The sequence below is a fragment of the Pelophylax lessonae genome (genome assembly GCF_965119305.1).
Source record: "Pelophylax lessonae genome assembly, chromosome: 3".
NCBI classification, from domain to species: Eukaryota; Metazoa; Chordata; class Amphibia; order Anura; family Ranidae; genus Pelophylax; species Pelophylax lessonae.
The window spans coordinates 76,311,180-76,324,342 of NC_138770.1; the positions used below are offsets into that span (position 1 = coordinate 76,311,180).

The window sequence follows — 13,163 nt, forward strand, 5'->3', positions numbered from 1 at the left end:
TAAATGACTAATGATGATAACTAGAATCCACCTGTGTGTAATCAAGTCTCTGAGACTATCACAGTGCAGGTGCATTTATACAGAGGTCAGTTTAAAGCGCAGAGAGCATCATGAAGAACAAGGAACACACCAAGCAGGTCTGAGATACTGTTGTGGAGAAGTTTAAAGCAGGATTTGGATACAAAAAGATTTCCCAAGCTTTATACATCCCAAGGAGCACTGTGCAAGCTATAATATTGAAATGGAAGGAGTATCAGACCACTGCAAATCTATGAAGACCTGGCCGTCCCTCTAAACTTTCAGCTCATACAAGGAGAAGACTGATCAGAGATGCAGCCAAGAGGCCCATGATCACTCTGGATGAACTGTAGAGATCTACAGCTGAGGTGGGAGACTCTGTCCATAGGACAACAATCAGTCGTATACTGCACAAATCTGGCCTTTATGGAAGAGTGGCAAGAAGAAAGCCATTTCTTAAAGATATCCCTAAAAAGTGTTGTTTAAAGTTTGCCACAAGCCACCTGGGAGACACCAAACATGTGGAAGAAGGTGCTCTGCTCAGATGAAACCAAAATCCAACTTTTTGGCAACAATGCAAAACGTTATGTTTGGCGTAAAAGCAACACAGCTCATCACCCTGAACACACCATCCCCACTGTCAAACATGGTGGTGGCAGCATCATGGTTTGGGCCTGCTTTTCTTCTGCAGGGACAGGGAAGATGGTTAAAATTGATGGGAAGATGGATGGAGCCAAATACAGGACCATTCTGGAAGAAAACCTGATGGAGTCTGCAAAAGACCTGAGACTGGGACGGAGATTTGTCTTCCAACAAGACAATGATCCAAAACATAAAGAATATGTGGAAAGAACTGAAAACCGCTTTACAAACGCTCTCCATCCAACCTCACTGAGCTCGAGCTGTTTTGCAAGGAGGAATGGGCAAAAATTTCAGTCTCTCGATGTGCAAACTGATGGAGACATACCCCAAGCGACTTACAGCTGTAACCGCAGCAAAAGGTGGCGCTACAAAGTATTAACTTAAGGGGGCTGAATAATTTTGCACGCCCAATTTTTCAATTTTTTATTTGTTAAAAAAGTTTGAAATATCCAATAAATTTCGTTCCACTTCATGATTGTGTCCCACTTGTTGTTGTTCTTCAAAAAAAATTAGTTTTATATCTTTGTTTGAAGCCTGAAATGTGGCAAAAGGTCAAAGTTCAAGGGGGCCAAATACTTTCGCAAGGCACTGTAGTGTGAGAGCCACTCACATGATTGCTTCACATTGACTGTCACCTTCATGAAATGTTTTATGCTGTGATCCATTGATCAGAATTGTATGATACTTCATCTATTTATGGATTCATTTATCTGGTTTGGCACATTGCTGTATTTTACTGGGTTCCAATTTATTGTTTTATTGTCACTATCACAATATTGGGAATCTTTTCACTGAAGTTACTTTACATTTTATATATGACACGGATGTTACTTTGCACTATAAGTACTTTATATTTGTTTGCTCACAGCCTTTTGTTTACTCACTGGATAAGCGCAGCTTCACTGGCCATTGCTGCTTTTTATACTATCCATAGGATATATTTTAAAAGCCTTTACAAGTTACAACTTTAGAAATACTGCCCATGCTCTGACGTTCTCAGCGATCAGGTGTGGAATGAACGCTGTTAGTGTGCATGCAGGGCTGATGTGAGCAGGGGCACTTTAGTTATTTTTTTCTTGGCAATTTTTTCGCTTTCACAAAAGGAACGTAAATATTTTTGTGACAGGTCCTCCTCTCCAAAAAAAAAAAAAAAAAATCTGGGGTCTATAAGGCCCCAAATCCCCCCCCCCCCCCCGCCCTTTAAAAGCATTTAAAAATCTGTGTTCTTTTTTGATACCATTGAAATCTGGGTAAACTGGAAGTGATGTCAGGTCATCGCTTCTGGGTTACCAAAGCCAAAAAACAATCAAAGCTGATCTGGGCCCTGTTCGACTCTTCAATCAGCCAGGGGACAGGCCAGCTAGTCACTTGGGTGTCCCAGTGGGACAGGGGAGCCTGAGAAAGCCGCTGAAGGGGGTGGGGGGGACGTCCCCACCTGCTGCTTGTAAAAGCAATCCAATGGCTAGGGTTGCTTTTACAAAAGAACTGACTGCCGGCTTTATAAAAATAGTCCCCGGATGACGCCTGCAGCTGCAGGCATCATCCTGGTATAACCACCCAAAGTTCAGTGACTTACTAGTACGTTGCTGTTCTAGAAGTGGATAAAAAGTGTGAATTATCACAGAAAACTTGACATTTTTGTTGCATTGGATGCCGGAAATCTGACTTGTATCTTTAGTGCAGACTTCTGGGAAAATCAGTAAGCCAATCACACAAGCAGGACTAGGGCTGGGCGATATGGCTGAAAACGGTATCACGATATCAGTGTTTCATATCGGTCGATATCGATAATTATTGATTTTTTATTACCCATTTAAAATAAGGACCCTAGGGTGAGAATGCAGGGCGGCGGGCATGGTACAGGAGAATGCAGGGTGACTGGCATGGTGCAGGAGAATGCAGGGTACTGGCATGGTGCAGGAGAATGCAGGGTACTGGCATGGTACAAGAGGATCCGGGGTTGTGGGCATACTACAGGAGATGCAGTGCTGTGGGCATGGTACAGGTAGACCATGCCCGCAGCACTGCATCCCTTGTAGTGTGCCCGCAGCCCTGCATAATGGCAGGTAGTGAAGCTGTTTCACTTACCTGTTCCACAGGCGCCTTCATTTTAAAAATGGCGCCGCCACGTCATTGCGCACGCGCCGCCACCGCTCGTGTAATTTCGGCTATTTCCGGCCTCTCCCGAGCGGCTGCGGCGCGTGCATACATGTCACCGTGCACGCGCCGCCGCCGCTCGGGAGAGGCCGGGAATAGCCGAAATTACACGAGCGGTGGCGGCGTGTGCGCAATGACGTGGCGGCGCCGGGCGGCGCCATTTTTAAAGCTTAAACCCGTCGGAGCGGACTTATCGTTCAAAGTCTTTTATTGCTATCGGAAATGTCACTATCGCGATACATATCGGTATCGTTTTATCGCCCAGCCCTAAGCAGGACATGTTTCTGTGTACAGAACACCTCCAGGTAGCCATATTGCATTGCATTTTACAGATAAATACAGAGCTGCAGGTTGAAAAAAAGGCAATTTTAATCACATTCAATTACAATATGATTTGAGTTGCAATTGGATACGATATTCATTTATTTTTTTTCCAAATAGCGTGGTCATGAAGTGGGTAAAATCTTCCGGGGGCAAATGGCTAAGCACCGCCATGTTTGTATTTAGATGCCCTAAGACTTTTTTTTTTTTTTTTTTGATAGACTTTTTATTTTCTGTCATACAGCAACAGATTGAGGAACTCTTCCATTTGCGGCATGATCACTGGATTGGCCTACGAAAGGATTCTGGGAGTAAAGAGTGGAAGTGGGTGAATGGATCGATCTACAGGGCCTCTGTGAGGTGAGCGCTATGAGCAATATGACATGACAAGCTAGATTGTCGCACCTCTCATGTATAATACTTGATGTGTGTACCGGTCTGTCTTTATTGTGACTGTTGCTATGCATTTAACAGGTACGACGTGCAAGCATGTAGAGGTGCACATGCCTTGCAATAGCTTTTAGCAGTCCTCCAGTTCAAATGATTGGCCTTTCTTAGCAGACAAAGCACTGACTTTTTTTTTTTTTTTTTTTTTTTTTTTTTACCGTGTCAGTTTTCTGCGCCCCCCCCCCCCCAATCCCCGCACCTTATACGTTTTGTTGGCCTGTGGGGTGGCCCATATACTGATGGGCCAATGGGAGGTGGAGTGAGGAAGTAAGCTTCAGTGTTAACAGCAAGTCTTGGAGCTTTGCCTGGAGCAATTAGCTGGAGTGGAGTGCTTGTCAACCTGTCAAAGGCTTGGAAATCCACGGGTTTGATACAGAAGCATGTTTAACCTTCTCTATTTAAAATTGTTTTTATTTTGATATATTGTCATTCTTGGAAAAACAGGTGTCTGGGTGCTTCCATCTTACCAGATGACCGCTTTGCCCAGTGCTTGGACCTTTTAGGCTGCCAGTACCTCCCAGCAAACCAGAATCGGATAAAGAAACGGGCAGCACACTTAGTGCCAACCATCTCTTCTTCTTATACTATCATTCTCTACCATTACTAGCCACCTCCACAACCCACTTCTTTCCCAACGTTCTCAGTTTAGTCAGACATCGCACGGTTTTGCAAATATGTATCATGGTTAAAAATCTTAACTTATTAGGCAGAGATCCATACCAGTAAACTAAGGCAAATACCATCCAGCCTAAATGAACCAATTAACTAACTGCCACTTTCTTACTAGTCCACGAAAAGTTAAACGAAACCTTCATGGGAGCGATCCTTTAAACCATGGGTATCCGCTGAACTTTTTTCAGGTGGGGGCGTAACTTTAAGGTCACCCATGCTCCGCCCCTTTTTGACAATGTCATGAAGGGGAGGGGCTTAGTCGTTATCACATAACACACAGGCAACCAAAGGCTTGAGAAACTTGATACAAAAGCTTAATAGAAGAATCAAGCTGCTACAATCAGTTTTTGTGTTCACACTATTGAATGCATGCTGAATGTTTGCTGATCTCCATTCCCTCCATCTGTTGGTACCTGCTATGCCAGTCCCTGGTCTGCCAATGGGTGTATGGAGCCCAGGAAACATGGCTGAGGTGTGTGTGTGGGGGGGGGGGGGGGCGGCACTAACGGGGGTGTGTGGAAGTGATCTTGTGTCTAAACTGCTGATGGATTGTTTCCATATGACAGACAACACTTGGCTTGTCAGGTTTATACACAGCAAGTGAGATGCTTTCTTTTAGGCCTTGTTTTCATTTACGTTTTCAGGGCAGTAAAATCGCATGACTGAGCCACGTTTATCAGAACTCAATCACTCTCCCTTATGCTACAAAGGCACTGCCACCATAGAATGTAGTATGGCAGTGGCAGCTGAGGGTTTTACACACTCCCAGTGGATAAAGACATTGGGCCTGTGTGTAAAACCCCCTGGCACCACTGTTGTACTATGACAGTGGCAGTGCCTTTGCAGCATAAAGGGGAATGGTTGGGTGGTGGTAAACGTGGCTCAGCCATGCATTTTTACTGCCCTGAAAACATAAATGAAAACAAGGCCTAAAAAAGCATCTCACTTACTGTGTATAAATCTGACAAGCCAAGTGTTGCCTGTCATATGGAAACAATCCATTAGCAGTGTAGCCACCAGATCACTTCCACACACCCCCGTTAGTGCCAGCCACACTTACACACTTACACACACACACACACACACACATCCTCAGCCATGTTTCCTGGGCTCCATGCACCCATTGGCAGACCTGGGACTGGCATGGCAGGTGCCAACAGGTGGAGGGAAGGGAGATCAGCGAACGCCTGTTTGCTAATCTCCCCTTACTGTTTGATGACATATCGCCAAAAGTAGTACAGAAACTACTTTTGGGAATCAGGGCGGCACCGCAAAGTCGGTGTCACGCCGATTCCATTGCTGGCAATTGGCTCCAAATTGACATGCAATTTGACATGTCAAATCGCATGTCAAATGAGACCAATGTGAACGTAGGCTGAGGCCGGGCTGGGGCAGCAAATGTGCAGGTGCAGTGTTGAGAGCGGACAAGCAAAGTCTCTCCTCCTGCCTCTGGTGCATAAGCACCAATATCCCTAGGATTATATCCTTCTAATCAAAATCCATGTCATGTCATGTGTGTGCCCCACCACTGGCCTCTGCCCCTGTACTCCAGTGCTGCCTCTGGCCTGGTGCAGCATGCATAACCCACTAATAATAACATCCTTCCTTCTCTTGAATCCCATCAAATCTACATCCTGCTCCACTGCCCCGGACTGTGTCTTCTCATGCCATTAGCAGATCAATTAGTTCTTCTCACCCACTTTTCACAGTCACCTCCGCTGGTGTCCCAACGAGTCTCTCCTCCACCAGGCTCCTCTCCTCCATAAGCCACAGCTCCACCCCTCCTGACTGATGTCAGCAGGGGATCCTTGATCCGGCCCGCCGCCCCGGAAGATTTTACCCCCTTCCTGACCAGGGGTTTTTTTCCTTTTTTTTTTTTTTTTTTTTTTTTTTTTTTTTATTTTTTTTTTTTTTTATCATGCGCTATAAACAAAAGAGCGTATTTTTTGCAAAAATAACAATATTTTTCACTTTTTTTTTTTATATGAAATCCCCCCCCCCCCCCCAAAAATGTAAAAATCAAAATTTTTTTAACATTTTCGGCCAAATTGTTTTATGCTACATATGTTTGGTAAAAAAAATCGCAAAAAGCGTATTTTGATTGGTTTGCACAAAGTTATCGCGTTTACTAACAAAGGGAAAGATTTTTGGTGTTTTTTTTTTTTTTTTTTTCTCGGTACTGCGACATTGCGGCTGACAGATCGCACCCTTGACTGACATTTTTGACACTTTTGGGGGTACCAGTGACATTACTACAGTAATCAGTGCTATAAATATGCACTGTTACTGTAAAAATGACACTGGCAGGGAAGGGGTTAACTGTATTGGACAGGGAGGGGTTAAGTGTGTCCTAGGGGCGTGATTCTAACTGTAGTGGGACAGGTCTACTAGTGTAAAAACAGAGATCAACGGTTCTACATAGTAGAACCGTCTGATCTCCATTTTTACACAGGGGAGAATGACAGGCGGCTTGTTTACATAAGCCGCTCTGCCTTTCTCCCGCTGTACCGACGATCGTAGTGTGACCGGCGGACATCGGGTCCGCCGGTCACACGCCTGCACTCCTCCCTGAACGAGCTGAGACGGGCGCGCGCTCGCCCGCTATTGGCTCAAATCCAAGTGACAGGCGTGCGACGTAGATCTACGTCACTCTGCCTGGCCGGGGCTGACTGCCGCAGTAAATATACTGTGCGCAGTCGGCAACCGGTTAAATGAATCGGTTCATTTCGAGTTACTCACTGAAATGAACCGATTCATGAATCAATTCTTCGGTTCACTTGCTGAGTCTGCTGACAAGCAAGTGAGCTGAACTGAAGCTCTTGACTCAACTCTATTAAATGAGCTGAATCAGAAGACTTATGCCCCGTACACACGTGCAGATTATCTGAAGACTTTTGTCTGCAGACTTACCAAAACCATATAATATGAGGTCAAACCTAAACACTTTCAATTTGTATGCAATCCGGCAGGCCCTTGCACTACATAGAAAAGGTAAATCTGAAGACAAAAGTCTTCAGATAATCTGCACGTGTGTACGGGGCATAAGGCTGGGCCTGGCCATACATGTTCAACTTTTGTTGTACAATTTTCTGTTAGATCTACCACAAACCACATAATGTGAGGTCAAAGCTAAACAACACATTCACTTGTATCTAATTAGGCAGCCCTTCGTACTACATACTTGAAGGTAAATTTCAAGAAAATTGGACAGAAAATTGTATCATGTATGGCCAGCCTAATTCACAGAAATTTTGCAGATCCTGGGGATGTTTTCTTTGATTTAACTCCTTGGCTCAGAGCTATCTCAAGCCTATTGTGTCAGATAATACAATTTGTCAGATTAGCCAGCGCTATCACGTTTGGTGACGAGCACTCAGCTGTATAAATTTAAAGCAAGTTTCTGACTATCTGTGCATGTGAACTGCATTCTGATAGGCCAACTTCACAGTTAAGGAATAACAATCCATGCAGCCTGATTAGTGCTCATCAAATGCAGCCTGACCAGTGATTAGAAATCGCAGCCCTGACCAGTGCTTAGAAATCGCAGCCCTGACCAGTGCTTAGAAATCGCAGCCTGGCCAGTGTCCAGAAATCGCAGCCCTGACCTGTGCACAGCAATCACAGCTTGACCTGTGCCCAGAAATCGCAGCCTGACCAAGGGATGCCTGTCCCTTTTTTAAAATGCATATCTTCCTTTAGGAGAAGCCAACTAAATACTAAAGGGTTAAATAATTAATCTAAATGAGGATCTCCTCTCATCCAGACTGTGTCTCCCACTGTCTTTAAAGCTGTCTGTGCCTTATCACTGCAGCACTGCTGCTACCCAATTATTGATTTGGTGTATTATTGTACTGGGTTCTGAGACTCAAATGATTCTCTTAGTGTACAGTACTGGGTTCTAACAGAGACTGACTCATATGTCTTGATTCTTTGACTCAGTAAGTCCCCGTTCACACTAAGGCGACCTGGTCGCCTCACAGGTCGCCGTAGGTCGCCTCCCATAGGGAAGCTGCGGACCCGTTCTACACAAGTTGCTCCGACTTAGAAAAAGGGTCCGGAGCTTCTTTGGGGCGACCAGGAGGCGACCGCCATAGACTTCAATGTTATGAAGTCCGAGGCGGCCGCTCCGAGGTCGCGGCGCGCTGCTCGCACCGCGAACCTCGGAGGTCGCGGTGCGAAGTAGCGTCGCTTGTATGTGAACGGGGCCTAACTGGTGTACTGGACTGACTCTGTTACAAGTTTGTATCCAGTTCTTGAGTGTCGCGCTGATTGGTTACAGGGAGGAGCTGAGCTCTCACTCTAGGATCATATTACCACCAGACCAGCTCTCCTATTGAGTGAATAGTGAACTGTTTCATACGAGTCAGTTCAGTGGAGAGGGAGAGCAGGGAGCAGGGCAGCGATCTGCTCATAGCTGACACATTGCAGACATTCCAGGGGAGGGCACTCGCCCTCCCTTGCCCCACCGTGCGGACGCCCATGCTTTAAACCAGGAGTCTTCAAACTATGGCCCTCTACAGTTGTTAAGGAACTACAATTCCCATCATGCCTAGTCATGTCTGTAAATGTTGGAGTTTTACAATGTCTCATGGGATGTGTAGTTCCGCAACAGCTGGAGGGCCGTAGTTTGAAGATCCCCCCCCTTTAAACCTTGTGCCATCTGATGCCAATGTTTCAGTTGGCTGGAATTCTTCATTAATTGAAATGGTCTGGTGCGCTCTTCATTATTACATAACCTGGTGTCTTGTGTCTTCACAGAGATGGCGATGATCAGCGGATGAACTGTGCATACATTAATGATGGTATTGGGGCTCTGGACTGCTCCTCATTAAGACCCTGGATCTGTATGAAGTCCCTCTGGAGTGGGCACATGAACAGAGGCGAGACAAGCTAACCAGATCATTTCTGGATATAGGCCGGTGTCTGGATAAGATGTCTCTAGCCAGGACACAGAGTTCTTTGTTAATGTGCAGGAGGAGAACGACAGACTTATAGGGTTCTCCCTGTTCCTGGAGATGAGGCATCCTGGTATCTTCATCAGTTGTCTTCTGTATGGCTTGCTGTAAACTTGCTCCAAGACTGCTGTAGTAACCTGAGCTGCTGGTGATTTTTTTTTTTTTTCCCGTTAACTATGATCAATTTCCTAGCTGTCTGATGGGGGACAAGCCCAAGTACTGCAGTTTTTTATACTGTATACATTAAAGGGTTTTATTTGTTTTAGAAGTAAAACGTGACCTGACAAGAACATTCTATTATAAGGGAGGAATGTGTCATTTAACCACTTGCTGTCCAGGATGTTTATACAAGTATAATGGAAGGCAAGTGGTTATACCAGGAGCCGCAGCCACGATCCTGGAACCAGTTTTTCAGCCAGCGATCAGCTGTCAGGTAAAAGTGAGCTGGGCTGGGCAGGTATAAAACCAACTTACACTTTTACATTGCTATGCAGGACCCAAACCCTGTTGGCTCCATAAAGAACATCAGTCACTGCCCAATAAAGTTAAATAGAAAAAATGTATTTAAATCAATTTTAAAACACCCCCCCCCCCCCCCCATATGCCTGCCAGTACATGCAAATGCGCACATGGGTCCCGCGTGCATATGTACATGGCCATTGCACCATACAGTACATGGCCGTGAATGTTGGAGTGAGAGCAATACTTCTAGGGTGATAATTCATGATTAACTCTAAAATGATAACCTGTAAAGGCTTTTAAAGCATTAACTATGAACAATTTTATGTAGCATAATTTATTGCCGTTCACAGGTGTGCTCAATTTTGAAATCTTGACATGTTTGGAATTTGATGCAACATTATCAGCACTAAAATTCAACTATGTGTAATTTTTTTTTTTTTTTTTTCTGGAAAATTTGCATTTGATTAATGGCAGTGCAAATATTGTATGATGTATAAATTTGCAAATTGCTACAGGGACCATTTTGAATATCTGGATGTTTAATGGCTGATAACTACCTTAACAAGTCCTCCAGCTCGCCCCATTGTCCCAGGCGTTAGTTGCCAAACTGAGATGGCGAGCAGATTTGACAGTCAACTACGACTACCATCTTACCTCAAAGACACCCTTGTAGTTTTGGAGGGACTTAGTATCCCTCAGGGGGCATTGTTGGTGGCCATTGACATAGAGGCATTGTATTCATCTATACCACACAAGAAGGGAGTGGAAGTAGTTTCTGCCTCCCTTTGGGAACAGAACAGGTTTAGCTGGCCACTAGTGGAATTTGTGGTAAAATTACTCAACCATATTCTCACATCCAATGCAATTTTGTTTAATGGAACGACCTACCTCCAGATGCAGGAGGTTGCGATGGAGACATATTGTGCCCCATCATATGCCCACCTACACCTGGGCGGATGGGAAAGCACATTATTTTTGGAGAACGCGGCATCGGTCTATCTGCGCCACATTGCTTTGTGGCATCGGTACATAGATGATGTGCTGGTTATCTGGACGGGAACTGCGGATGAACTTTATACAATTTATGACATGCATATCTTCCAATGACTATCCTTTAAAATTCACTTTGCAGCTCGACACAGAGTATTCCTTTCTTGGAAGTTAGAATATGCCTACAAATGAATGGCTCTCTATACACCTCCTTTGCAGGAAAGAAACGGCAGGAAATACTATATTACAATCAACCAGTGCACACCCCTGTCCCCTAGTGCATATTCTGTATAGCCAATATTTGAGGCTGCGACGGAATTGCATGAGGGAAGAAGATTTTGAACGTGAGGCAAAAGCCTTATGAGACAGATTACTTTTCTCTGTCGCTCATTGACAGACGCAGTCCTCTTTGATTAATATCAAATTGGGTTATACTGCCCTCTACAGGAGTAGGACACTAGGCAGAAGAAAACGTTCTGGCCACACCTTAGGGGCAGTCCCAGAGGGTATATCCTCTCTCTCTCTCTGCTACAGGATGTCAGTTTTTTTTTCTGTCTAGTCAGGAGTAAGGACCGAAGTTCCTTGCTGGGATCTTTGGTCCTGGCAAGATTTTTTTTTTTTTTTTTTTTTAGATAAATCCTTTTTTAGTTAGCTTTTTTTCTTCACTTTCCTGTGAGATCTTCAAGCAAATTATGCCGGATCTGGGCGACGGGCTGGATGTTGAGGCGCAAGGTTCTGCAGGCCGCTATTTGAGGAGACCGGTGGTCTACCTTGAGGGTTTTTTTTTCTGTTGGGTTTTCAGTTGAGTCTCATCCTTTTGTCTGATGAGCCTTTAAGACTTCTAGTTGGCACCGGTTGGGCCTTCTGGATTGGATTTTTATTTCCGTTAATCCCACCCCTCATTTGTGGCACTGCTATGGGACGTCCCAATTTGATATTAATCAAAGAGGACTGCGTCTGTCAATGAGCGACAGAGAAAAATAGATTTTTGTAAGAACTTACCGTAAAATCCTTTTCTCTTAGCTCATTGACAGACGTAGTACCCGCCCCTCTATTTTTGAGTTGGGTTAAATTCTCTGACACTGCTTTGTGACATAACTGACATCCTGTAGCAGAGAGGGAGGATATACCCTCTGGGACTGCCCCTAAGGTGTGGCCAGAACGTTTTCTTCTGCCTAGTGTCCTACTCCTGTAGAGGGCAGTATAACCCAATTTTATATTAATCAAAGACGACTGCATCTGTCAATGAGCTAAGAGAAAAGGATTTTACAGTAAGTTCTTACAAAAATCCATTTATCCGGGGATACAGTAAGAAGATCCTTAAAGCATACCAAAGAACCAAACTCAACCAGAGAGAACACTTAATTTTTTTTCTTCCCCGAAAACCTTTAGGGGGAACTAAGAATAAAATAACTGATACTACAAAATTAATCACCAAATTTTAGTGCCCATCAGGAATCTGTCTAGGTGATTCTGTCCCACAACTGGCATTTCCTGATGGATGACAATACCATTTCCAAATACATACAGGACCGCCCTGAGGTAGTCTTTCGTAGATCCCGATCATTGAGGGACAGGTTGGTTCATAGCCATTATTTACCCCCTAATGACCTAGAAGGATCGGTGGGAGGGGTAGGCACTTTCTGCTGCGGGGACTGCGACCAATGTCCCTGGGTCAGAGAAGGAAACGCCTTACTGCCTAGAGGGGGTACTTTTAAATCAAAATTGTTTGCGAATTGCCAAACAGTAGGTGTGGTCTATTTGGCCATATGTACGTGTGGATCATTCTACATTGGAAAAACGAAAAGGACTCTTGGGTGAAGAATACAGGATCACCTATACTGTATTGATGCAGGGCTCCTGTATAAGCCAATTTGTAAACGCGGGATAAGGGAATGTTATCTGTCTTCGTCCTTGAAACTATCCCTCGACACCCAAAGGGGGGGGGGGGGGGTATTTTGACAAGCAAATAAAACAAGAAGTCGAATAGATTTTTAATTTAAAGGCAACTTTCCCTCTAGGGTTAAATACAGCGATGTCATTTAAACCGTCTCTATAGTTTGAATGATCTAGTTGATAACAAATTACTGTCATAAACAGTGAGATGTTTGTAGTAATTTGCACAGAAAACCATAATGTCGCCTTTCTTTCTCCGATATTAATGATCTGATGTGGCTCTTCTTGGCAATTGATATAAGTTTGTATATTGATATAAGATTGTGTTTTTTTTTTTTTTTTTATGAATTAAATGATCATGTGATGCATAAACGCTGTGCTGTCTCTACTGGTGTGGATGTATTTGGCTGATGGTGGCTGAGTTACTATTGAGGGTTAACTATTGAGGGTTATCTGGGCGCCAAGCAAGGATAGGGGAGATGTAATTTTCTCCTTACCATCCCTATCCGACAGGAGCTATTTTTCTGGTTGGAAGGGGCGGCAGCCAATTAGGACACTTCCTCCAGCTGCGTCCTTGGACTCGCGCATGCACACCTATCATGG

At 44.4% G+C, this 13,163-nt stretch overlaps 1 protein-coding gene across 1 annotated transcript in view; it reads left to right on the plus strand.

Annotated features, from left to right (window-relative positions):
• LOC309550089 (killer cell lectin-like receptor subfamily G member 1) overlaps window positions 1-9,325 on the plus strand; it is a gene marked incomplete at its 5' end in the record, with an annotated part of 37,210 nt that extends 27,885 nt beyond the window's left edge. Inside the window, 2 exons of the mRNA XM_082250550.1 lie at window positions 3,383-3,498; window positions 9,016-9,325. Of these exons, the coding sequence (XP_082106676.1) occupies window positions 3,383-3,498; window positions 9,016-9,151 (252 nt within the window). The 3' untranslated portion in view covers window positions 9,152-9,325. The remainder of the gene's footprint in view (window positions 1-3,382; window positions 3,499-9,015) is intronic.
• Window positions 9,326-13,163: the final 3,838 nt, after the last annotated feature.